Raw genomic sequence first — 27,291 nt, 5'->3', positions numbered from 1 at the left:
TCCATGTCAAGTTTCGTTCCATCTTATCCTAATCGATTGTCAGCTTTGATGACAGAGACTCCGGTGAATCGCATGAGTGCTAAGTCCAGTTGAATGATTATCCCTGTGGATGGACTAACCCGTTTATTCTCATGGATTGAATGTTTATTATGAGTATTATTTACTGATGAACTTTTAAAGCCCTTTCTGCGATGTCGCTCAGACGTCCGACTGTGGCATTTCTTTTAAAAGCCCTTTCTGCGATGTCGCTCAGACGTCCGACTGTGGCATTTCTTTTAAAGCCCTTTATGTGATGTCGCTCAGACGTCCGACTGTGGCATTTCTTTTAAAGCCCTTTCTGGGATGTTGCTCAGACGTCCGACTGTGGCATTTCTTTTAAAGCCCTTTTTGCGATGTCGCTCAGACGTCCGACTGTGGTATTTCTTTTAAAGCCCTTTATGTGGTGTCGCTAAGACGCCCGACTGTGGCATCTTTTTTTCTTATTTTTATTTTGTTCACCTTTCGAGGCGTCGCTTCAGACACCCGATCGGTCTTCATTTGTGTTATGTTGGGATTTCAGGCGGACTACCGCCGTTTCCCCTTTTTCTTACCCCGTTATGCTAATTTTATTTTAATGTGCATTGATGAATTAACCATGTCGCATCCATGCATGCATTTGTTATATCTTACGTCCGAACTGTCTTCCGAGTACTTTCAAAGTACTCACTGGCTTGTTGATTTGGCCAGATGCTGACGAAGGCGATCTCATGGATGAAGAGTTTGATAGCGAGTCCGACACCTAGAGGAGTCCCAGTCAGTCTTGTGCGACCCTGGATTTGGTCACTGTATTATATCCGCTTCCGCTACCAAATAAATTCATCGAGCCTCTCCTCGACGCTCGATGAGATGACAGACGTAGAGTCTTGTATTTCTCTCCCCGCTGTGTTTTTCCACCATCGTCCTATCCTCGAGTCAGTAGTATGCCTCCACACCCCTGTATCGTGTCCGCCATTATGTATAATTATTGGCATGCTTGTAATAATTTGGTTGAGCAACCGTAGTTCGACCCTGTAATATATTTTATGCTACTGGCTTATTGTATCAAGAATTTGTCTGCCAGTATGGAGGATTTCTCTCATACTGGACTTAAAAAATTGGCTTTTCAATAAATATTTTTATTGGAAAACCGGTCGTGACACGGCGGCCGGAGAGGGGCGACGGTGACCTTGGGGAGGCGGCCGGAGAGGAACGGGAGCGGGAGCGGGAGGCTTTTTCGGTCGTGGGAGCGCGAGCGCGAGCCCACGAGCATGGCTCGGTCGTCTTTAGTCCCACGCCAGGTACGCTCGTGGGAGCGACGTGTATAGGTGCACGACCTAATACACGATCCACTGGGAAAGCTTTTTTGATTTTGATCGTGTATATTTAGCATCCACCTCCATATACACCATCCACTAGAGATGCTCTAACACACACCAGACAATTGCCTAGCCCCGTGTCCGGCGCCCCCCTCCACAGTTTCCACCCCCGGTCATATTCTCATGGTTCTTAGGCGAAGCTCTACGAGGATCACTTCACCATCACCGTCACCATGCCTTCATGCTGACGGAACTCATCTACTACCTCGACGTCTTGCTGGATAAAGAAGACGAGGGACGTCACCGAGCTGAACGTGTGCAAAACTCGGAGGTGTCATACGTTCGGTACTCGATCGGTGGAGCGCGAAGAAAGTTCGACAACATCAACCGCGTTGCGAAACGCTTCCGCTTACGGTCTACGAGGGTACGTAAACACACTCTTCCCCTCGTTGGTATGCATCTCTATGGATAGATCATTGCGTGTATGTAGAATTTTTTTGTTTTCCATCCAATGTTTCCCAAGAGTGGCATCAGAGCCAGGTCTATGCATAGATGATATGCATGAGTAGAACACAAAGAGTTGTGGGCGGTGATAGTCATACTGCTTACCACCAACGTCTTATTTTGATTCGGCGGTATTGTAAGATGAAGCGCCCCAGACCAATTTACATGTCCACGTACATGAGACCGGTTCCACCGACAAACATGCCACTACTAGGGAAAACATTATACACAGAAACTTACCAGTAGCACGTGCCCAAAAGAAGCGCTACTACAATTTACCACTAGTGCACGTCAGCCAAACATGTTGCAGCTAAGTTTGTAGCAGTAGCGCGTCTCACGGAAGAAGCGCTACAACTAAAAGCCCCTACGGTTCTCACCAGGCTACCACTAGTAGTAGCGAGCTTAAGCAAAGCGCGCTGCTGCTAGGATTGTTGTAGTAGCGTGTTTTACGCATAAAGCGCTAATGCTAATGAAAGGAAAATAAAATGAAAAACATATAGAAAAGTAAATGAAAATGAAATAAATAGAAAAAGGGGAAGGAAAAAAGAAAATGTGAAGGAAAATAAATGAAAAAATATAAAGGAGACAGGCGTAGCAGCAGCGTGCTTTCAGGACAGGCGCTATAGCTAACTTAGTAGTAGCGCGTGTTGTCATCCAACGCTATAGCTAAGTTAGCTATAGCTAATGTAGTAGTAGCGCTTTTCCTGGCACGTGCTACTGCTTATTTTGACTTAACCGCGCGCGGTTCTTCTTCCTCATGACCACTTCCACCAAATCCAACTTGTCTATTGTTGCCGCCGTCGTCGCCCTACATCACCGTCGGCCGCCGCGCGCTCTCCCATCGCCCTTCGCACGCCCTAGACGTCGCCCCCGACCCCAACCTCGACGCCGCCCCTGACCCCGACCTTGACGCCGCCCCCGACCCCGACCTCGACGCCCCCTACATCGCCCCCTCCGCCATGCGCCAGAGCCCCGACCCCGACCCCGATCCCGACCTCGACGCCGCATGCCCCTCCCTCGGTCGCTCCCTAACTTCGCCGGTGCCCGAGGTGAGCACGCCTACACTTCCTCCTCCTCCTCCTCCTCCCCTAGCTCTACCTAGCTAGGGTTCCTAGGGTTCATAAGATTTTAGAGTTCATCTAATTAGTTAGGGTTCATCAAATTAGATGGCAGTTAGGGCAGTAGTTGTAGATGCTTAATTGTAAACTAGATGTTAATTAGGGCAGTAGTTGTAGATGCTTAATTAGTTTTTAGGACAAATTCCTAGGGTTCATCAATGAGTGCTTAAGTAGTTGTAGATGCTTAAGTACCTAGGTAGGGTTCATCTAATTAGTTAGTACTTGTAGATGCTTAAGAACTAGGGCAGTAGGGTTAGGGCAGTAGGGTTTAACTAGGGCAGTAGTGTTTAGTTTATAGAAAAAATTCAATATAGTTTTTTACTGTTGTTTAGTAAGTGTTTAATAGAATTAGTAAGAAAATTAATAGAACTAGTTGAACTAGTTTATTTTTAGTAGGAACTAGTTGAATTAATATAACTAGTTTTTTAGTAAGAAAATTAATAGAACTAGTTGAACTAGTTTATTTTTAGTAAGAACTAGTTGAATTAATAGAACTAATTTTTTAGTAAAAAATTAATAGAACTAATGGAACTAGTTTATTTTTAGTAAGAAATATTTTATTTTATTTATAGTAAGCACTTAGTTGAACTAGTTGAATTAATACAACTATTTTATTTTTAGTACGAGAATTAATAGAACTAGTTACTTTTTCAGTTAAAGCAATTATTCCCGCATCAACGTCGACGATGCTTATTCCGCATCCTTGTCATCGACTCAGCGGAGGAGGCATGCTTGATCAGAGGGGTCATGTCCAGGACTAGACTTCGCCGGGCTGGTACTGGGATGTGCTACCTTCCAGGAGGCGCAGGTTTGTGAGGAGCCATCCCGTCATTGACCCGAACCTCCTTTGGTGGCGGTCATGTGGGCCACAGATGGTGTGAAGGCTTGAGTACCCCGTGGAGGTGGTACGTCACCGTGTCAGCGAGGAGGACGAGCATGTCCGTCGCTACATGGTTGCGTTGGAGGGCAGGTTCTCCAATACCTAAAAGGTTCTTCAGGGATCTCATCACTGGAGCTATGATCCTGTGATGGTTCCTTCTCTTTGGGTGTGCACCCCCGGGCCGATTCTCTAGGGTTTTAGCTGTATTAGTGAGGTTATATGTATGATACTATTCGAGATGTATTAGTGATAATATTCGATGATGTACGGACGCAAGAGATGATTTAATTTTGCTTATTAAATGCATGCTAATTTTAATACTAATTTATTTTATGATTTAGTTTTGCTTATTGAATGCATGCTAATTTGAATACTAATTTATTTTATGATTCAATTTTTCTTATTGAATGCTCAAATTGGAGAACTACTCCTATTTTGAATGCTCAAATTGGAGAGAACTATTTTGAATACGATTTTGTTTTGTAGCCAAATCTCCATGTCGTCGCCGCCGTCGTCCCCGTCACAGACCCCCTCCGACCTTGAGGTGAGACTAGCCAAATCTCCATGTCAATATGAGTCCTATAAGATATTATGAAATGTTTGTGTTCATATTTTCGACCATTGAAATGCAATGACCATCAAGTTTGAATGCAAATAGGGCATGTGCTTGCCCAAGTGGCCATCTTTGCAGGTAACACCTCTGAGTGGCCTATGTTTTGCCGGAGTGTTGTTTAATTTTCATTCCGGCAAATTTCAGGCGCTTGATATGTCCTTTTTTAGCGAAGGTCATGCCGGATTTTTTCGTGAATTTTGGCATGACTTGTGCCAGAATATTTAGGAAATATCGAGTGGCCTGGATTTTCTAGAAAGATAATTAAACAACATTTCGGGTCGACTTTAAGTCTATCGAGGCTCCATACATGATAATTAAAAAATGAATGAGGAAGAAAGTCTGCACCACATATGAGGGAGGAAGAAACCCGACTGTTGTCGTGGGGGTTGTTTCTCCTTCTTCTCCTTGTGCTAGACCTTTGTTATGCACTAGGGGAAGGAGGAGTAATGACCATCACCGACGGTCGAAAAATCAGTAAGGGGGTGTGTTGATAACCCACAAGCGTAGGGGATAATTGTAGCCTCTTTCAATAAGTAAGAGTGTCGAACCAAACGGGGAGCTAATGGTAGAACAAATATTCTCTCAAGTCCTACCTTCCACTAATATGACTCTATGGACGCTTACTGTTTGCTTTACCTAGTACAAGTATGAAACAAGAAATACTTTGTAAGTGTTGTTGGATAGTTTTGAAAGATAATAAAGAGCACGTAAATAAAAAGTAGGGGCTGTTTAGATAAAGAAGAAATAAAGTAAATATAGCAAGTGTGGAAAAGTGGTGGTAGGAGTTGTGAAATTGTCCCTAAGCAATTGACTACGTTACTAGACCGGTAATCACTATTGCAATTCTATTTTAGGGAGGGGCATAAGCTAACATACTTTCTCTTCTCGAATCATATGCACTTATGATTAGAACTCTAGCAAGCATCCGCAACTACTAAAGATCATTAAGGTAAAACCCAACCATAGCATTAAAGTATCAAGTCCCCTTTATCCCATATGCAAACAACCTACTTACTCGGGTATGTGCTTATGTCACTCACGCCACCCACCATAAGAAAATCATGAACATATAGCAAACCCTACAGCGGGAATCCCTCACGCTTGCGCGACACGGAGGGCACAATAGGATAGCACCAATAATAAAACATGCAATTCAAACCAATCATAGCAATTCATCAATCACCTGTAGGACAACGAAAATCTACTCAGACATCATACCAAGGATGGCAACACATCATTGGATAATAATATGAAGCATAAAGCACCATGTTCAAGTAGAGAGTACAACGGGTTGCGGGAGAGTGGACCCCTGAATATAGATGGGGGAAGGTGATGGAGATGTTGGTGAAGATGGCGGAGGTGTTGGTGTAGATCGCGGTGATGATGATGGCCCTCGGTAGCGTTCCGGCGCCACCAGAAGCAAGGGGGAGAGAGCCCCCCTTCTTCTTCTTCTTTGACCTCCTCCCTAGATGGTACAAGGGTTTCCCCTCTGCTACTTAGCTCCCATGGCTTGGGAGGGGCGAGAGCCCCTCCGAGATTGGATCTATCTCTGTGTCTCTCTCTGTTTCTGCGTTCTGGGATTCTGCCCTGTCACCGTTTCTTTTATATCTGGAGATCCGTAACTCCGATTGGATTGAAACCTTCGCCCAGATATTTTTCCAAAAATTAGCTTTCTTGTGGCCAAATTAGAGCATCAACCGCCTTATGAGGGGCCCACGAGAGTCAGGGGCGCGCCCAGGATAGGCAGGTGCGCCCCCCGTTTTGCGTTGGTTCTTCCTCTGGAAAATCCCAAATATTCCAAAAATATTCTCCGTTCGTTTTTATCCCGTTTGGATTCTGTTTGATATGGGTTTCGTGCGAAACATAAAACATGCAACAAATAGGAACTGGCACTGGGCACTGGATCAATATGTTAGTCCCAAAAAATAGTAAAAAAAGTTGTCAAAACTATATGAAAGTTGAATAATATTGGCATGGAACAATCAAAAATTATAGATACGACGGAGACGTATCAGCATCCACAAGCTTAATTCCTGCTCATCCTCGAGTAGGTAAATGATAAAAAATATAATTTTTGATGTGGAATGCTACCTAGCATAATCTTGATCATATGTCTAATCATGGCATGAATATTAAGACACGAATGATTCAAAGCAATAGTCTATCATTTGACATAAAAACGATAATACTTCGAGCGTACCAATAAAGCATTCATGTCTTTTCAAAACAACATAGCAAAAGCAAGCTTATCCCTACAAAATCATATAGTTTGTCCATGCTTCATTTTTGTCACACAAAATGCTCCCATCATGCACAACCCCGATGACAAGCCGAGAAATTGGTTCATACTTTTTAACGCGCTTCAGCCTTTTCAACCCTCACGCAATACATGAGCGCAAGCCATGGATATAGCACTATAGGTGGAATAGAATATGATGGTGGAGGTTTATGTGGAGAAGACACAAAAAGGATAAATTCTCACATTGACGCGCCTAATCAACGGGCTATGGAGATGCCCATCAATTGATATCAATACGAGGAGTCGGGACTGTCATGCAACAGATGCACTAAGAGCTATAAGTGTATGAAAGCTCAACAAAAGAAACTAAGTGGGTGTGCATCCAACTTGCTCGCTCATGAAGACCTAGGGCATTTGAGTAATCCCATCGTTGGAATATACAAGCCAAGTTCTATAATGAAAATTCCCACTAATATATGAAAGTCATAACATAGGAGACTCTCTATATGAAGAACATGGTGCTACTTTGAAGCACAAGTGTGGTAAAAGGATTGTAACATTGCCCCTTTTCTCTTTTTTTGGGGCGGGCTTCTTTGTCCCCCTTTTTTTTATTTAGGCTTCTTTGGCCTCTTTTTTATATGAGGCAATGCTCTATAATGATGATCAACACACTTTATTTACTTACAACTCAATATTACAACTTGATACTAGAACAAAGGTATGACTCTATATGATTGCCTCCGGCGGTGTACCGGGATGAGTGCAATGATCTAGCGTAGCAATGACATCAAAAAAAGGACAAGCCATGAAAACATCATGCTATCTATCTTACGATCATGCAAGGCAATATGACAATGAATGCTCAAGTCATGTATATGATGATGATGAAAGTTGCATGGCAATATATCTCGGAATGGTTATGGAAATACCATGATAGGTAGGTATGGTGGCTGTTTCGAGGAAGATATAAGGAGGCTTATGTGTGATAGAGCATATCGTATCACGGGGTATGGATGCAACGGCGAAGTTTGCACAAACTCTCAAGGTGAGAAAGGGCAATGCACGGTACCGAAGAGGCTAGCAATGATGGAAAGGTAAAAGTGCGTATAATCCATGGACTCACATTAGTCATAAAGAACTCACATACTTATTGCAAAAGTTTATTAGCCCTCTAAGCAAAGTACTACTGCGCATGCCCCTAGGGGGATGATTGGTAGGAAAAGACCATCGCTCGTCCCCGACCGCCACTCATAAGGAAGACAATCAAAGAAACACCCCATGCTTCAAATTTGTCACACAACGGTTACCATACGTGCATGCTACAGGACTTGCAAACCTCAACACAAGTGTCTCTACAATCCACAACCACCCACTAGCATGACTCTAATATCACCAGCGTTATACGGCAAAACTATTGCAATAAATCAAACATATCATATTCAGCGATCTACAAGTTTATGTAGGATTTTATGACTAACCATGTGAATGACCAATTCCTGTGATCTCTCTAAATAGATATAAGTGAAGCAAGAGAGTTAAATTATTTTTACAAAAGATATGCCGACGCTCTAACAAATATAAGTTAAGCAAAAGAGCATTCTACAAATGGCGGTTTTCTATGTGAAGAGAAACAGGCAATCCAAACTTCAAATGATATAAGTGAAGCACATGAAGCATTCTATAAAGCCACACTCAAAAGATATAAGTGAATTTCAATGAGAATTCTATAAATCAACCAAGGACTATCTCATACCAGCATGGTGCATAAAAGAAAACTGAAAACTAAATGCAAAAGACGCTCCAAGACTTGCACATATCGCATGAACCAAACGAATCCGAAAACATACCGATACTTGTTGAAGAAAGAGGGGATGCCTTCCGGGGGATCCCCAAGCTTAGACGCTTGAGTCTCCTTGAATATTTACTTGGGGTGCCTTGGGCATCCCCAAGCTTGAGCTCTTGCCTCTCTTCATTTTCCTCATATCGAGACCTCCTCAATCAAACATTTCATCCACACAAAACTTCGACAGAAAACTCGGTAAGATCTGTTAGTATAATAAAGCAAATAACTACTCTAAGTACTGTTGCAAACCAATTCATATTTTGTTTTTGCATTGTGTCTACTATAATATAGCTTTCCATGGCTTAATCCACTGATATAAATTGATAGTTTCATCAAAACAAGTAAACTATGCATCAAAAACAGAATAGTCTGTAGCAATATGAACATTCACCATACTTCTGGTACCCCAAAAATTCTAACAACATTAGGAAAATATTTTTTTGTAGCAAGACCGTGTAAAAAGAATCAGAACCGTTTGACGTTCCAGTTAAAAATGTAAAATCGCGCACTATAGCCGAAGTTTCTGTCCTGCACCGTACAAACCAACAAGCATTGTAAACATCCTAAAGGAAAACCTTGGCACATTATTTTTATAATACAATGGAATTGTACAAGGGGATAATTATTTTTGATGAAAACTTTCTGTAATTAAGATTCACAAAGTTTCCGTGAGCATGAACAAAGTTCAAGGAGCTCTCCCACTTCAACAATGCTTGTCTTTCTCACTTTCACTTTCCTTTTTGAAAAGTTTTGGGTTCCCCTCTTTATTTTTTTTGTTTTTAGACTATATAAAAGCACTCAACAGAAATAAATGACTCTCTAAAACTTCCGGGTTGTCTCCCCAGCAGTGCTTTCTTTAAAGCCATTAAGCTAGTCATATAGTGCTCAAGTAATGAATCCACCCAGATCCCAAGGTATATCGAAGCCAATTTTAATTAACAATGATTTGTATTTTAGTAGTGAGCACAAAGTAAGATATATCAAGCAATGACGAAGTCTAGCTCTCTTCCTATGCATCGGCATGTCATAAAAGAACAATTCATGCACACCAAGTAAAGGCCAATGCATAGTATAAGCAATTTCTTGCAATTTTATCATATTGGAAACATAGAGAGGTGGAGATATAGGTCCTATCTCATAATAATTGTAAGTAGGAGCAGAAAGCACATGCATATTATATCTATCAAAATTATCATGTGCAACAGTAAAAGGCAACCCATCAATATAATCCTTAATAAGCACAAACTTCTTTGATTTAGTGTAGTTTGGAGAATTCAAAAAGATAATAGGACTATCATGCGTGGGTGCAATAGAAACAATTTCATGTTTAACATAAGGAACTATAGCAAGTTCATCTCCATAAGCATAATTCATATTGGCATCCTGACCACAAGCATAGCAAGCATCATCAAAAAGGGATATTTCAAGAGAACCAACGGGATCATAGCAATCATCCTTCGGTAAGCACGAAGGGGAATTAAACAATGTATGAGTTGAAGAGTTACTCTCATTAGAAGGTGGGCACGGGTAGCTAATCCGCTCTTCCTCTTTTTGTTCTTCGCTCTCCTCATCATCTTTTTCATCCAATGAGCTCAAAGTTTCTTCAATTTCTTCTTCCATAGACTCCTGCAAAATATTAGTCTCTTCTTGGACAGCGGAGAAGTCCTCAATATATGGTTTAACATAGGCATTAGAAGCATAATTATCATAACAATATTGAAGTATGGAAAAAAATTAAATTTGTAAAGAGTAGCATCATACTTTTCAATCAAAGAAGCAATTTCATAAGCACCCTTAAAAGCAACAAATTCTTCAATTTGTTGAACATCATAGTAATTATAAACACCCTTAGAATACGAAGATACACTTCCATTATCACTAAACTCACATTGACAGGCAAGGTGTTTCTTACGGTTTTCAGAACAATAAGTAAAATCATAAATTTCACATAAATTCCAAGCATAGCATTGCAAACGATGAATTTGATCCAGTAAAAGTTTCCCTTTTTCAGATATACAGTGTCGCACATAACAAGCATGCTCATCTAAAGATTTTCCCTCAACTAAGCTACTGGGGGTTTTAGCATGAGCACAAAGGGATCGAAGATGATCCAAGTAAAAAGCTTCAGGAGTGTGATAGATTTTGAGTGGTTCTTCAACCATTGGTGTAGTAGGTACAACTAATTTTTTTGGTATTTTGCATTACCTACCCATAACTAAATATAGAAAACAACTAAGAACAGCAAAAAAAATTACTTAGTGATAAAGCAAACAAGCACACACGAGAATATTCACCCCACACTATGACTCCCCGGCAACGGCGCCAGAAAAAGATCTTGATAACCCACAAGTGTAGGGGATAATTGTAACCTCTTTTGATAAGTAAGAGTGTCGAACCCAACGAGGAGCTAAAGGCAGAACAAATATTCTCTCAAGTCCTATCTGCCACTGATACGTCTACGCACGCTTAGTGTTCGCTTTACCTAGAACAAGTCTGAAACTAGAAGTACTTCGTAAGTGTTGTTGGATAGGTTTGCAAGATAATAAAGAGCACGTAAATAAAAAGTAGGGGTTGTTTAGATAAAGAAGAAATAAATTAATATAGCGAGTGTGGAAAAATGATGGTAGGAGTTGTGAAATTGTCCCTAAGCAATTGACTACGTTACTAGACCGGTAATCACTATTAATATTGCAATTCTATTTGAGGGAGAGGCATAAGCAAACATACTTTATCTTCTTGGATCATACGCACTTATGAGTGGAACTCTAGCAAACTTCCGCAACTACTAAAGATGATTAAGGTAAAACTGATACGTCACCAACGTATCTATAATTTTTGATTGTTCCATGCTATATTACTATGTGTTTTGAATGATTATGGGCTTTATTATACACTTTTATATTACTTTTGGGACTAACCTATTAACCGGAGGCCCTGCCCATATTGTTGTTTTATTGCCTGTTTCAGTATTTCGAATAAAAGGAATATCAAACGGAGTCCAAATGGAATGAAACCTTCGGCAACGTGATTTTTTGGAAGAGTACCATCCTGGAGACGTGGAGTTCGAATCAGAAGATACTCGAGGACTCCACGAGATAGGAGGGCGCACCCCCCTTACAAGGGTGCGCCCACCTGTCTCGTGGACCCCTCGAGCACCTCCCGACCGACTTCTTTCGCCTATATATGCCTACGTACCCTAAAACCATCAAATATCAAGATAGATCAGGAGTTCCGCCAACGCAAGCCTTTGTAGCCACCAAAAACCTCTCGGGAGCCCGTTCCGGCACCCTGCCAGAGGGGGAACCCATCATCGGTGTCTATCTTCATCATCCCGGCGCTCTCAATGACGAGGAGGGAGTAGTTCACCGTCGAGGCTGAAGGTATGTACAAGTTGCTATGTGTTTGATCTCTCTCTGTCGTGTTCTCTCTCGTGTTCCCTCTATGGCACGATCTTGATGTATCCCGAGCTTTGCTATTGTAGTTGGATCTTATGATGTTTCTTCCCCTCTACTCTCTTGTGATGAATTCAGTTTCCCCTTTGAAGTTATCTTATCGGATTGAGTCTTTTATGAGAAAACTTGATGTATGTCTTGCCGTGCTTATCTGTGGTGACAATGGGATATCATGTGCCTCTTGATGTATGTTTTGGTGACCAACTTGCGGGTTCCACCCATGAACCTATGCATAGGGGTTGGCACACATTCTTGACTCTCCGGTAGAGACTTTGGGGCACTCTTTGAAGTACTTTGTGTTGGTTGGATGAATCTGAGATTGTGTGATGCATATCGTATAATCATGCCCACGGATACTTGAGGTGACAATGGAGTATCTAGGGGACATTAGGGTTTTGGTTGATTTGTCTCTTAAGGTGTTATTCTAGTACGAACTCTTTTATAGATCGATCCGAAAGAATAACTTTGAGGTGGTTTCGTACCCTACCATAATCTCTATGTTTGTTCTCTGCTATTAGTGGCTTTGGAGTGACTCTTTGTTGCATGTTGAGGGCTTGTTATATGATCTATCTATGTTATTATAGTTGAGGGAACTTGCACTAGTGAAAGTACGAACCCTAGGCCTTATTTCCTATCATTGCAATGTCGTTTACGCTCACTTTTATCATTAGTTACCTTGCTGTTTTTATATTTTCAGATTACAAAAACCTTTATCTACCTTCCATATTGCACTTGTATCACCATCTCTTTGCCGAACTAGTGCACCTATACAACTTTCCATTGTATTGGGTGTGTTGGGGACACAAGAGACTCTTTGTTATTTGGTTGCAGGGTTGTTTGAGAGAGACCATCTTCATCCTACGCCTCCTACGGATTGATAAACCTTAGGTCATCCACTTGAGGGAAATTTGCTACTGTCCTACAAACCTGTGCACTTGCAGGCCCGACAACGTCTACAAGAAGAAGGTTGTGTAGTAGACATCAAGCTCATTTCTGGCGCGGTTGCCGGGGAGGCTAGGTAAAGGGCACTCACTCACACCCCGTCAACTAAGCTCTTTTCTGGCGCCGTTGCCGGGGAGGTTAGTGCTTGAAGGTATATCTTTAGTGTTGGGGAACGTTGCAGAAAATAAAAAATTTCCTACGGTTTCGCGAAGATCCATCTATGAGTTCATCTATGCAACGAGTGATAGGAGTGCATCTACATACCTTTGTAGATCGCGAGCGGAAGCGTTGAAGAGAACGGGGATGATGGAGTCGTACTCGCCGTGATCCAAATCACCGATGACCAAGTGTCGAACGGACAGTACCTCCGCGTTCAACACACGTACGGAGCGGATGACTTCTCCTCCTTCTTGATCCATCAAGGGGGAAGGAGAGGTTGATGAAGATCCAGCAGCACGACGGCGTGGTGGTGGATGCAGCAGAGTTCCGGCAGGGCTTCGCCAAGCAACTACGGGAGGAGGAGGTGTAGCAAGGGGAGAGGGAGGCACCAAAACTTCAGGTGCGGCTGCCCTCCCTCCCCCCTCCTTTATATAGGCCCCTAGGGGTGGCGCCGGCCCTAGAGATAGGATCTCTAGGGGGGCGGCGGCCAAGGGGGGTGGAGTGCCCCCCAAGGCAAGTGGAGGCGCCCCCTCCCCTAGGGTTCCCAACCCTAGGCGCAGAGGGGGCCCAGGGGGGGCGCACCAGCCCACCAGGGGCTGGTTCCCCTCCCACTTCAACCCATGGGGCCCTCCGGGATAGGTGGCCCCACCCGGTGGACCCCCGGAACCCTTCCGGTGGTCCCGGTACAATACCGGTGACCCTCGAAACTTTCCCGGTGGCCGAAACTGCACTTCCTATATATAATTCTTTACCTCCGGACCATTCCGGAACTCCTCGTGACATCCGGGATCTCATCCGGGACTCCGAACAACTTTCGGTTTGCTGCATACTTATATTCATACAACCCTAGGGTCACCGAACCTTAAGTGTGTAGACCCTACCGGTTCGGGAGACATGCAAACATGACCGAGACGGCTCTCCGGTCAATAACCAACAGTGGGATCTGGATACCCATGTTGGTTCCCACATGCTCCTTGATGGTCTCATCGGATGAACCACGATGTCGAGGATTCAATCAACCCCGTATACAATTCCCTTTGTCAAACGGTACGTTACTTGCCCGAGACTCGATCGTCGGTATCCCAATACCTCGTTCAGTCTCGTTACCGGCAAGTCACTTTACTCGTACCGTAATGCATGATCCCGTGACCAGACACTTGGTCACTTTGAGCTCATTATGATGATGCATTACCGAGTGGGCCCAGAGATACCTCTCCGTCATACGGAGTGACAAATCCCAGTCTTGATCCGTGTCAACCCAACAGACACTTTCGGAGATACCTGTAGTGCACCTTTATAGTCACCCAGTTACGTTGTGACGTTTGGTACACCCAAAGCACTCCTACGGTATCCGGGAGTTACATGATCTCATGGTCCAAGGAAAAGGTACTTCACATTGGAAAAGCTCTAGCAAAACGAACTACACGATCTTGTGCTATGCTTAGGATTGGGTCTTGTCCATCACATTATTCTCCTAATGATGTGATCCCGTTATCAATGACATCCAATGTCCATAGTCAGGAAACCATGACTATCTGTTGATCAACGAGCTAGTCAACTAGAGGCTTACTAGGGACATATTATGGTCTATGTATTCACACGTGTATTACGATTTCCGGATAATACAATTATAGCATGAATAAAGACAATTATCATGAACAACGAAATATAATAATAATCCTTTTATTATTGCCTCTAGGGCATATTTCCAACAATTAGATCTTGCAATCGAGTCTTTTTTTTCTTGTTTTATCACTAGTTTAGTCTATAAAAGAAAATTACAAAAAAATGGAGTTGAGTTTGTCTCATACGCTTCGTCTTTTTAATATCTTTCGTGAGTATGATGAAGAGGAAAATTGTGCTCAAGTACTAGAAGAAGAATTACATAGAATTCTTGGCATAAAATATGTGAATGATGAGCATGATTGCAATGTTGTTAGTATGAATTCCTTGAATATCCATGATGCTAATGATATGCAAAGCCACAAGCTTGGTGAAGCTATGTTTGATGGAGATGATATTTTGTGTCCCCCAAGCTTTGATGAGCAAATTTACTATGATGAAAGCATGCCTCCTATCTATGATGATTATTGTGATGACACGTATGCTTTAAAGAATAATGATAACCATGAAACATGTCATCTTGATCCTAATTTTCAATCTCATGATAGTTATTTTGTTCAGTTTGCTCCCACTACTATTCATGAGAAGAAATTTGCTTATGTTGAGAGTAGTAAATTTTCTATGCTTGTAGATCATGAAAATAATGCTTTAGGTGCTGGTTATATTGTTGAATTCATTCATGATGCTACTGAAAATTATTATGAGGGAGGAACATATGCTTGTAGGAATTGCAATAATGTCAAGTTTCCTCTCTATGTATTAAAAGTTTTGAAGCTATGCTTGTTTTGCCTTCCTATGCTAGTTGATTATTGTTCACATAAGTTGTCTGTTCACAAAATCCCTATGCATAGGAAGTGGGATAGACTTAAATGTGCTAGTCATATGCTTCATGATGCTCCCATTATGTTTCAACTCTTATCTTTTATGTGAGCATCATTGTCATCATCATGCCTAGCTAAAAAGGCATTAAAGAAAAGCGCTTGTTGGGAGACAACCCAATATTTATCCTTACTGTTTTTGTGTGTCCACATGATTATGCTAATGTAGTAATCATGTTTTCTAGCTTTTGTTTAAATAATGTGCCAAGTAGAACCTTTGGGAAGTCTTGGGTGAAGTTTATGTGATCTTGCTGTAAAAAAACAGAAACTTTAGCGCTTACGAGAATAGCTGCCATTTTTTACTCGACAGTGCTTTTAGGTTGATTCTTTTTGCAGATGATTAATAGACGAATTTATCAGGTCCAGAAATTTATTTCATAATTTTTGGTGTTAGATAATTATACTTTTTATACATATTACTACAGACTGTTCTCTTTTTGACAGATTCTGTTTTCTATGTGTTGTTTGCTTATTTTGATGAATCTATGAGTAGTATCGGAGGGTATGAACCATAGATAAGTTGGAGTACAGTAGATATTACACCAATATGGATTTAGAATGAGTTCATTACAGTACCTAAGTGGTGGTTTTATTTTCTTATACTAACGGAGCTTACGAGTTTTGTGTTGAGTTTTGTGTGGTTGAAGTTTTCAAGTTTTGGGTAAGGATTCGATGGACTATGGAGTAAGGAGTGGAAAGAGCCTAAGCTTGGGGATGCACAAGGCACCCCAAGGTAATATTCAAGGACAACCAAGAGCCTAATCTTGGGGATGCCCCGGAAGGCATCCCCTCTTTCGTCTTCGTTCATCGGTAACTTTACTTGGAGCTATATTTTTATTCACCACATGATATGTGTTTTGCTTGGAGCGTCAATTTCTTTTGTTAGTTTTTGCTTTCTGTTAGTTAGAGTAATGTTTTGCTTCTTTAGTTTGAATAAAAAATTCAAGGATAGCCTTTGCCTTGCTTATTTTGCTAGTATACATGTTGCTGTTTGAAAACAGAAAGTTTACCGCTGTTGCAAAAAATCCCTAGAAAAGTCAGAGAATGGTATAACGTTGAATATTTTTGAATATTAAGCTCTGATAAATTTATTACAGTGGGAATTTTAGTTCATAATTTTTGGAGTCAGGTAAGTATTGATACTCTTGCATTCTTTACAGACTGTACTGTTTTGGCAGATTGCTGTTATAGTTGCATTGTTTGCATATGTTTGCTTGTTTAATGATTCTATTTGAGGATAGGAGTGTTAAATATGCAGAGGCATTTAGTATGCAATGTTGAATAATAATTTTAGTGATTTGTTACAGTAGAAGATGATATGGTTTTGCATTGGTTTATACTAACCTATCTCACGAGTTCTTGTTAGGTTTATTGTGAATGAAGGCTTTGATAAAAAGAGAAACCATGATATGAGAGGAATTAAGGAGACACAAAAGTTCAAGCTTGGGGATGCCCAAGGCACCCCAAGATAATATTTCAAGAAGTCTCAAGCATCTAAGCTTGGGGATTCCTCGGTAGGCATCCCACCTTTCCTCTTCAACAACTATCGGTTAGTATCGGTTGAGCCTAAGTTTTTGCTTCTTCACATGAGTTGTGATACCCTTGAATTGTCATTTTGTTTTGCTTTGCTTGCTGCTTGAATACAATACAAAGATCTGAAATTCTTTAATGAGAGAGTCTTCACATAGTTGCATAATTATTTAGCTACTCATTGATCTTCACTTATATCTTTCGGAGTAGTTTGTCGTTTGCTCTAGTGCTTCACTTATATCTTTTAGAGCACGACGGAGGTTATATTTTTGTAGAAATTGCTAGTCTCTCATGCTTCACTTATATTATTTTGAGAGTCTTAAACAACATGGTAATTTGAACGAAAACTTCCATAGGAGGTGAATTGGATGCTATGATCAATTTGATACTTGATAATTGTTTTGAGATATGGAGGTAGTGATATTAGAGTCATGCTAGTTGAGGTGATTATGAAAAATACTTGTGTTAAGGGTTGTGATTCCCGTAGCATGCACGTATGGTGAACCACTTTGTGATGAAGTTGGATCACATTTTTATTTATTGATTGTCTTATGAGTGGCGGTCGGGGACGAGCGGTGGTCTTTTCCTACCAATCTATCCCCCTAGGAGCATGCGCGTAGTGCTTTGGTTTTTGATGACTTCTAAATTTTTGCAACAAGTACATGAGTTCTTTTGACTAATGTTGAGTCCATGGATTATACACACCTCATCCTTCCATTATTGCTAGCCTCTCTTGTGCCGCGCAACTTTCGCCGGTACCATACACCCACCATTTACCTTCCTCAAAACAGCCACCATACCTACCTATTATGGCATTTCCATAGCCATTGCGAGATATATTGCCATGCAACTTTCCACTGTTCCGTTCATATGACATGCATTAGTTTTGTCATATTGCTCTTTGCATGATCATGTAGTTGACATCGTATTTGTGGCAAGGCCACCTTCATAATCTTCATACATGTCGCTCTTGATTAATTGCATATCCCAGTACACCGCCGGAGGCATTCATATAGAGTCATATCTTGTTCTAGCTTTGAGTTGTAAATCCATAAAAGTGTGATGATCTTCATTATTAGAGCATTGTCCTAGTGAGTGAAGGATGATGAAGGATATGATTCCCCCACAAGTCGGGATGAGACTTCGGACTTTACAAAAAGAAAAAAAGAAAAAAGAGAGAAAGGCCAAGAAAAAAAGAAGGCCAAAGAAAGAAAAAAAAGAAAAAAAGGGGGAGAAAAAAAGAAGAAGAAGAAAATAAAATGAGAGAAAAACAGAGAAGGGACAATGCTACTATCTCTTTTTCCACACTTGTGCTTCAAAATAGCACCATGATCTTCATGATAGAGAGTCTCATATGTTGTCACTTTCATATACTGTGGGAATCTTTCATTATAGAACTTGGCTTGTATATTCCAATGATGGGCTTCCTCAAAAGTGCCCTAGGTCTTCGTGAGCAAGCAAGTTGGATGCACACCCACTTAGTTTCTTTTGTTGAGCTTTCATATATTTATAGCTCTAGTGCATCTGTTGCATGGCAATCCCTACTCACTCACATTGATATCTATCAATGGGCATCTCCATAGCCTGTTGATACGCCTAGTTGATGTGAGACTATCTTCTCCTTTTTGTCTTCTGCACAACCACCATTCTATTCCACATATAGTGCTATGTCCATGGCTCACGCTCATGTATTGGGTGAAAGTTGAAAGAGTTTGAGATTATTAAAGTATGAAACAATTGCTTGGCTTGTCATCGGGGTTGTGCATGATTAAATACTTTGTGTGATGAAGATAGATCAACAGCCAGACTATATGATTTTGTAGGGATAACTTTCTTTGGCCATGTTATTTTGAGAAGACATGATTACTTTGATTAGTATACTTGAAGTGTTACTATTTCTTTTATCAATATGAACTTTTATTTTGAATCATTTGAATCTGAACATTGATGCCACAATAAAAGAAAATTACTTTGAGAATTATGCTAGGTAGCATTCCACATTAAAAATTCTATTTTTATCATTTACCTACTCGAGGACGAGCAGGAATTAAGCTTGGGGATGCTTGATACGTCTCCAACATATCTATAATTTTTGATTGTTACATGCTATATTACTATGTGTTTTGAATGATTATGGGCTTTATTATACACTTCTATATTAATTTTGGGACTAACCAATTAACCGGAGGCCCAGCCCATATTGCTGTTTTATTGCCTGTTTCAGTATTTCGAAGAAAAGGAATATCAAACGGAGTCCAAACGGAATGAAACCTTCGGGAACGTGATTTTGTGGAAGAATACCATCCTGGAGACGTGGAGTTCAAGTCAGAAGATACTCAAGGACTCCACGAGATAGGAGGGCGCGCCCCCTGTCTCGTGGACCCCTCGAGCACCTCCCGACCGACTTCTTTCGCCTATATATGCCTACGTACCCTAAAACCATCAAATATCAAGATAGATCGGGAGTTCCGCCGCCGCAAGCCTCTGTAGCCACCAAAAACCTCTCGGGAGCCCGTTCCGACACCCTGCCGGAGGGGGAACCCATCACCGGTGGCCATCTTCATCATCCCGGCGCTCTCCATGACGAGGAGGGAGTAGTTCACCCTCGGGGTTGAGGGTATGTACCAGTAGCTATGTGTTTGATCTCTTTCTCTCGTGTTCTCTCTCGTGTTCCCTCTATGGCACGATCTTGATGTATCCCGAGCTTTGCTATTGTAGTTGGATCTTATGATGTTTCTCCCCCTCTACTCTCTTGTGATGAATTGAGTTTCCCTTTTGAAGTTATCTTATCAGATTGAGTCTTTTATGAGAACACTTGATGTATGTCTTGCCGTGCTTATATGTGGTGACAATGGGATATCATGTGCCTCTTGATGTATGTTTTGATGACCAACTTGCGGGTTCCAACCATGAACCTATGCATAGGGGTTGGCACACGTTCTTGACTCTCCGGTAGAGACTTTGGGGCACTCTTTGAAGTACTTTGTGTTGGTTGGATGAATCTGAGATTGTGTGATGCATATCGTATAATCATGCCCACGGATACTTGAGGTGACAATGGAGTATCTAGGGGACATTAGGGTTTTGGTTGATTTGTCTCTTAAGGTGTTATTCTAGTACGAACTCTTTTATAGATCGATCCGAAAGAATAACTTTGAGGTGGTTTCGTACCCTACCATAATCTCTATGTTTGTTCTCCGCTATTAGTGGCTTTGGAGTGACTCTTTGTTGCATGTTGAGGGCTTGTTATATGATCTATCTATGTTATTATTGTTTAGAGAACTTGCACTTGTGAAAGTATGAACCCTAGGCCTTGTTTCCTATCATTGCAACACCGTTTACGTTGACTTTTATCATTAGTTACCTTGCTGTTTTTATATTTTCAGATTACAAAAACCTTTTTCTACCTTCCATATTGCACTTGTATCACCATCTCTTTGCCGAGCTAGTGCACATACACAATTTGCCATTGTATTGGGTGTGTTGGGGACACAAGAGACTCTTTGTTATTTGGTTGCAGGGTTGTTTGAGAGAGACCATCTTCATCCTATGCCTCCTACGGATTGATAAACCTTAGGTCATCCACTTGAGGGAAATTTGCCACTGTCCTACAAACCTGTGCACCTGCAGGCCAAACAACGTCTACAAGAAGGTTGTGTAGTAGACATCAAAAACCCAACCATAGCATTAAAGTATCAAGCCCCTTTATCCCATACGCAAACAACCTACTTACTCGGGTCTATGCTTCTGTCACTCACGCCACCCACCATAAGCAAATCATGAACACATTGCAAACCCTACAGCGGGAATCCCTCATGCTTCCGCGACACAAAGGGCACAATAGGACAGCACCAATAATAAAACATGCAATTCAAACCAATCATAGCAATTCATCAATCACCGGTAGGACAACGAAAATCTACTCAGACATCATAGGATGGCAACACATCATTGGATACTAATATGAAGCATAAAGCACCATGTTCAAGTAGAGGGTGCAGCGGGTTGCGGGTGAGTGGACCGCTGAATATAGATGAGGGAAGGTGATGGAGATGTTGGTGAAGATGGCGGAGGTGTTGGTGTAGACCGCGGTGATGATGATGGCCCCGGGTAGCGTTCCAGCGCCACCGGAAGCAAGGGGGAGAGAGCCACCCTTCTTCTTCTTCTTCCTTGACCTCCTCCCTAGATGGGAGAAGGGTTTCCCCTGTGGTCCTTGGCTCGCATGGCTTTATGCTTCATAAAAATATTCCAAAACATAAAACATGCAATAAACAGGAACTGGCACTCGGCACTTGATCAATATGTTAGTCCCAAAAAATAGTATAAAAAGTTGCCAAAAGTATATGAAAGTTGAATAATATTGGCATGGAACAATCAAAAATTATAGATACGACGGAGACGTATCATGTGTCCACCATATATGAGAGAAGAAGAATGCCGACTGTTGTCGTGGGGGTCGCTTCTCCTTCGTTTCCGTGTCCTAGAATTTTGTTTTAATGCACTCGGTGAGGAGCGACCATCACCAACGGTCGAATATATACATCACATGAGTTGAGAATTTTCAAAAAAAAGATTCGACGGACCGATAGTCAACCCGTGCTGATTAATAATGATCTAAACTAGTTTTTGTAGTACATTTATTGAATTTTAGAAGTCCAATCTTTGAATTATGAACATAGGAAATGTCGTCGGACGAAAGTCTCGTGGAGTGCTCCTGGTGCAGCGACAATCGGGGTTTCTGCGACAGGCCTCACTTGGTAGAAGGTCGGCGCTTCAGCATTAAGCTCGAGGAGACCTGCGATGTTGGAAAGGTACGCTATGATGCAAAGTGTTTTTTTGTAATTAAGCTCGACTTCTACTACTTCAATGCGTAATTTTCGTCTTTTACAATTCGACTAGCTTATCCCATGCCATGCAAGATGCTATGTCTTGGAGAGGATGGATTTTGAAGATCTTGAAAGTATGGAACACAAAGAAAACTCACCTAAGGATCCATCATGGTATGGATTTTGAGGTAAACCTATACAATTCTAGAGCGTATCGCATTTTGATTGCCCGAATTGGGAAGCACTTTGCAAGATGTATGATTTTCATGAGGGTATGCTTGTCACCATGGATCTTGGTGATCCTGACATCGCCGAAGACAATTTGAACATTTGGGTTCTTGTTGATACGCTTCCAATTCTACCGCTATGTAAGTTTCTCAAACATAATTATTAAGTAATTTATATTGTTTATTTCAAAATAGTTGACAGCTTATTTCCATTGATAGCTGATGGCTCAGAATTAACTTATTAGGAGAAAAATCATCTGACCGCATTTATTACTAATCTTGAGAATTAGAATATGTATTATCAAACTCCTCCACATTATGGTCAATACGTGCTACTAGTGCACGTGTTGAACTATGCTAACATCCATGGAGATGTCATGGTAAGATTTTTTTAGTATTACAACATATGTGCATCTTTTGCATAAATTCTTCTAAAACTGAACTACATTGCTAACTACAAAGTTATTACTATGTTTTTCAACAAATAATCCCGCAGGAGTGTGTGCGCCTCATCTGATGTTTCAGAAATGTCGCCTTGATGTTTTAAATATACGGCTAGGTCATCCTATGAATCACTCTTGATCGGATTTCTAAAACCAATGAAGACATAGACAATCAAAGATTGGAAAAAATGTATGGTCACTCGTAGGGAGCTACTTGGAAGCAACATTGTGCGAAGGGCAAGAATTGGAGACATGATAATCTCAATTCTCCATAAGGGAGAGTCAAGGCCTATCTTATTTTATGCTATTTTACCTAAGAGAAGGTAGTAGGTCCTATGAGAGAGAAGTAGGTCCTAGGCACAATGTTATTATGTGGTGCAATGTGTTAGAGTTGATGATGATGAGGAGTTGTGATTATGACTAGTGACCAACTTGCTATATGATGTCTCATTGATATAAATGATGATCATGAGGAAGTGTTATATGACAATGTTGTATTATGATGATAAGTTGTTAATGATATGATGATGATGATGATGATGAGTTATTATGTCATTGGGTGAAAGAACCTCGATTTAGTTTCAAGTGGATGGATCCAAAGTGACCATTGGTCACTTTGGATCCATGCACATGAAACTAATCCACGGTTCTTTCACCCAATAATGTAATAGCTCATTCTGATGTAAAAACAATCTCTAAATTGCTACTGTATGAAAACTTGTATAATGGCATATGAATACGACATAAAACAAAAAAGAAATATGCAACAATAGTAGTAGCGCCGGTAGGGAGGCGCGCTGCTAGTAACTACTAGTAGCGCTCTCTACCAAAAGTGCTACTGCTAAGTAGGTATAGCAGTAGCGCGGGAAAACACACGCTACTGGTATACTATAGCTGTAGCGCCGTATTAGTAACGCGCCACCCCACGTTGCTGCTATACCTAAAACCGGCCTGCTAGCCTTTTCCCTAGTAGTGTGCAACTAGTTTGGCATAGAGGTGGCTGGCGGGTGTCTGTTTCTCCTACTTTAGTTGAATCGAATTTGACTGCTACCGGTCCTTGAAGAAGGTTAAAACAGCAAACTTGATGAAACACCGTTGTGGTTTTGTGCGTAGGTAAGAACAGTTCTTGCTATAAGCCCGTAGCAGCCACGTAAAACTTGCAACAACAAAGTAGAGGACATCTAACTTGTTTTTGCAGGGCATGTTGTGATGTGATTTGGTCAAGTCATGATGTGATATACGTTATTGTATGAGATGATCATGTTTGAAGTTATCGGCAACTGGCAGGAGCCTTATGATTGTCTCTTTATTGTATGAAATGCAAACACCATGTAATTGCTTTACTTTATCGCAATGCGTTGGGATAGTTGTAGAAGCAATAGTTGGCGAGACGACCACGACGCAACGATGGAGATCAAGGTGCCGAGATGGTGACGATGGAGATCATGACGAAGCTTTGGAGATGGAGATGAAAACCACAAGATGATGATGGCCATATCATGTCACATATTTTGATTGCATGTGATGTTTATCTTTTATGCATCTTATTTTGCTTAGTACGGCGGTTGCGATTCCAACAAGAATGGGACCGCGGGCCGCCTTCTCAACCACGCTGGTGCTACACCGTCGGAATCAACCCATGCGCTGCCGCCCATACCAAGGAAGCGGTTCGGGACAAAGGGCATCGTGCGGACCACTGTGTCATGAACAAGCTGGTGTCAAGGTCGCACCGGCCTCAAAGATTTTCGGTCGCCCTCCTCTTGCTCCGGCTGATGGCAAGAATGCAAGGAAGCCGACAACGGCTGGAAAGGCCCTCAAAGAGGTGGCGGGAAATACAAGGAACGAGGCGTCTACCTTCACCCGTTCTATTGCCTCGTAGCCCTTCTCTAGGAACCCCATCAACTCCTTCTCCGGCACGTTCAGTCGTCGCAGCCAAGGCCCATGTCCACCAAGCGTTCTAAGATATGCCCCAGAGGTAAAAAAAATGTTCTTTTATTTTTTTCGCTATGAATATTAGTGATGGTTTGCGGCGACAATCTTTAGACATGCTTGTTATTAATTGTAGTGTGGAAGAGCATGATGTTGCAACTTTTATGTCTCGATCGCATGAATCGCACATACTCGGTATTGACAATCTGGATTATGATGGTAAGAGGTATGATGAAGAACAAGAGAACGAAGAGGATGATTGTCCCGAAGTGGATGAGGTCGATTATCTCATGGACACACAAGCAAGCACAAAGAGGACAAGGACAATGAATTGTGGCCTCAAAGAGGACATTGCTTTGTGCTTTGCTTGGATGACTATCTCACTTGATGTCTCGGTTGGTCGGGATCAAACTAAGGAGAAGTTGGGGTAGTAGGTCATCACTCAACTAGAGGAGAAGGTGGATGTGCTCAACGCGCAAATCGTCATGCATGAAGGAATCAAAATGAACAGCTCCATCAAGCTCCTGCTCGTCACCCCATGCCTCCTATGGAAGAGAACCGTGGTACCACCAACTAGAGGGATGAACGAATCTCGTCATCCTAAAGTGTTAAGCTTGGAGAGATTTTGAAGCCCTGGTGTCTTTCTTATCATATTGCATGTTTATTTTCTTATTTAAACATGGTACGTTAGCGGACCGGCTATTCTACACCCAGATGCATCAGCACCTGAGAGTGAAGAGTAAATTCAAATAAAATAGTAAAAACAAATCTGAATTTTTTTATGCATTCAATATGCTTATGTGCGCAAGATGCATGGCAATTTTTGTGGCGTTTGGACATCTAAGGAGCTCATGTCAAATGTATGAGAAACTTTAAAGAGAAAACTATTTGGACCCTTTTTTTGTATGAGTTCTCATATGTGCAAACACCACGAAATTCCGTATGCCCCTAGCTCACATGGCTATCTTGGATGCGTAAAAAAATTAGACTTCCTTTACTTTTTTCATATTGTTTTGAATTTACTTTTCACCGAGTGTAGATGAGCGTGGACACCGTTTTGAATACCCCAAGGTGTTGTTCCTTCTATACCACAATTGGCTGGCTGGGCCCAACGTGGCCCGAAGCATGACCAGGTTGTGCTGGGCTGGCCTGACCAGGCCCAAGTGTGCACTGCGTAGTTTTTATGTAGCTAGGGTCAGTCACTACGAGGCGGAGGTGCATTGCGCTGCTATTTAAGGCCACCATTGCACTAGACAGACACCACGCGCGCAAGTCTGGTGTAGATCACGCTTGCTCACCAGGGTACGTACGTGCTCCACGGGTAGCATGTCATTCCTCGGCGACAAGTCCGCCAAGACATTCGTGGCCGGTCACCGGGGCATGATCGGCACAGCCGCCCACCGCAAGCTAGCGGCGCTCGGCTTCAACAGCATCGTCGTCCGCACACACGCCGAGCTCGACCTGACGTGCCAGCACGCCGTGGACACATTCTTCGACGCCGAGCAGCCCCGCTACGTCATACTCTGTGCTGCCAAGTCCGGCGGCGTCCACGCGGCTCTGAGCGCGCCGGCCGAGTACCTGACCAAGAACCTGGGCATCATTTTCAACGTGATGACCGCCGCCCAGCGCTGCGGTTCCGTCCGCAAGCTGCTCATCCTCGCCAGCGCCACCATCTACCCCGAGGACGCGTGGCAGCCTATCCCGGAGTCGGCCTTCCTGTCCGGCCCGCCAGCGCCCGGTAGCGAGTGGTACAGCATCGCCAAGATCGCGGGCATCAAGATGTGCCAGGCCTACCGCGAGGAGCACGGCATGGACGCCATCGCGGCGTCGCCCAACAACATCTACGGCCCGCGGAACCCCTTCCCTTCGGAGAGCTCCCACGTCATCCCAGCCCTCATCCGCCGTTTCCACCACGCCAAGGTCACCGGCGCTCCCGAGGCCGTGGTCTGGGGCTCCGGCGCCGCGCTCCGCGAGTTCACGCACGTGGATGACCTTGTGGAAGCCTTGGTGCTGCTGATGGACAGGTACTCCGGGCTGGAGCACGTGAACGTGGGGAGTGGCGAGGAGATGAGCGTGAGGGAGCTGGCGGAGATGGTGAAGGAGGTGGTCGGGTACGAGGGTCGCGTGGTGTGGGACGCCAGCCGGCCGGACGGTGTGCCCAGGCGGTTGATTGATAGCTCCAAGATGAGGAAGCTTGGGTGGAAGCCTAAGGTGGCGCTTAGGGACGGGCTCATAGAGATGTACCAACTGTATTGCCGTCAACAAGATGAAGCATGAATTCATGCAACAGGCTTCATATCTGTCCAAAGATTGTTGCACTTAATTTGTTCTTTGATATTCCGTCTGTCCCATAATATAAGAACGTTTTTGGCTGGGACGGAGGGAGTAAGAAACAAAGAGCGAGGCCGTAACCGCGGGTACTGGTTAGCCTGCATAACAGAGCGAAATTATGAATATATGCTGCGCTGTACGGTACAACTCGCCAGGAAATCATACATCAGTAGTAATGATGGACGGTAGATGGGCGATAGTTGCTGTGGCCTCCGTACACTTTAGATACACTTTAGAGCATCTCCAGCCGCGCTCCCAACAGGCCCCCAGGCGACTTTTTCGGCGCCGGCGTCAAAAATACGTCCCAGTCGCGCCCCCAGGACGACGAAAAGCGCCGGTTCGGCCCTTTTTTCCGCCCGTCGGCCGCAGACCGAACCCGTCGCGCTGGGGGCGCTTGGGGGCTCCGGCGCAAGGAAAAAG

At 42.7% G+C, this 27,291-nt stretch overlaps 1 protein-coding gene across 1 annotated transcript; it reads left to right on the top strand.

Moving 5' to 3' along the window:
• The first annotated feature begins 2,797 nt into the window (after positions 1–2,797).
• Positions 2,798–26,817, top strand: LOC123139533 (putative GDP-L-fucose synthase 2). The gene is made up of 2 exons (XM_044559322.1): positions 2,798–2,887; positions 25,798–26,817. The coding sequence occupies exons 1-2, from the start codon at positions 2,798–2,800 to the stop codon at positions 26,815–26,817; spliced, it is 1,110 nt and encodes a 369-aa protein (XP_044415257.1).
• Positions 26,818–27,291: the final 474 nt, after the last annotated feature.

The sequence above is a fragment of the Triticum aestivum genome, chromosome 6B (assembly GCF_018294505.1).
Source record: "Triticum aestivum cultivar Chinese Spring chromosome 6B, IWGSC CS RefSeq v2.1, whole genome shotgun sequence".
Classification (NCBI taxonomy): domain Eukaryota; kingdom Viridiplantae; phylum Streptophyta; class Magnoliopsida; order Poales; family Poaceae; genus Triticum; species Triticum aestivum.
Note: the sequence above shows the minus strand (reverse complement) of the source record. Positions and strands in the feature narration are given on the sequence as shown.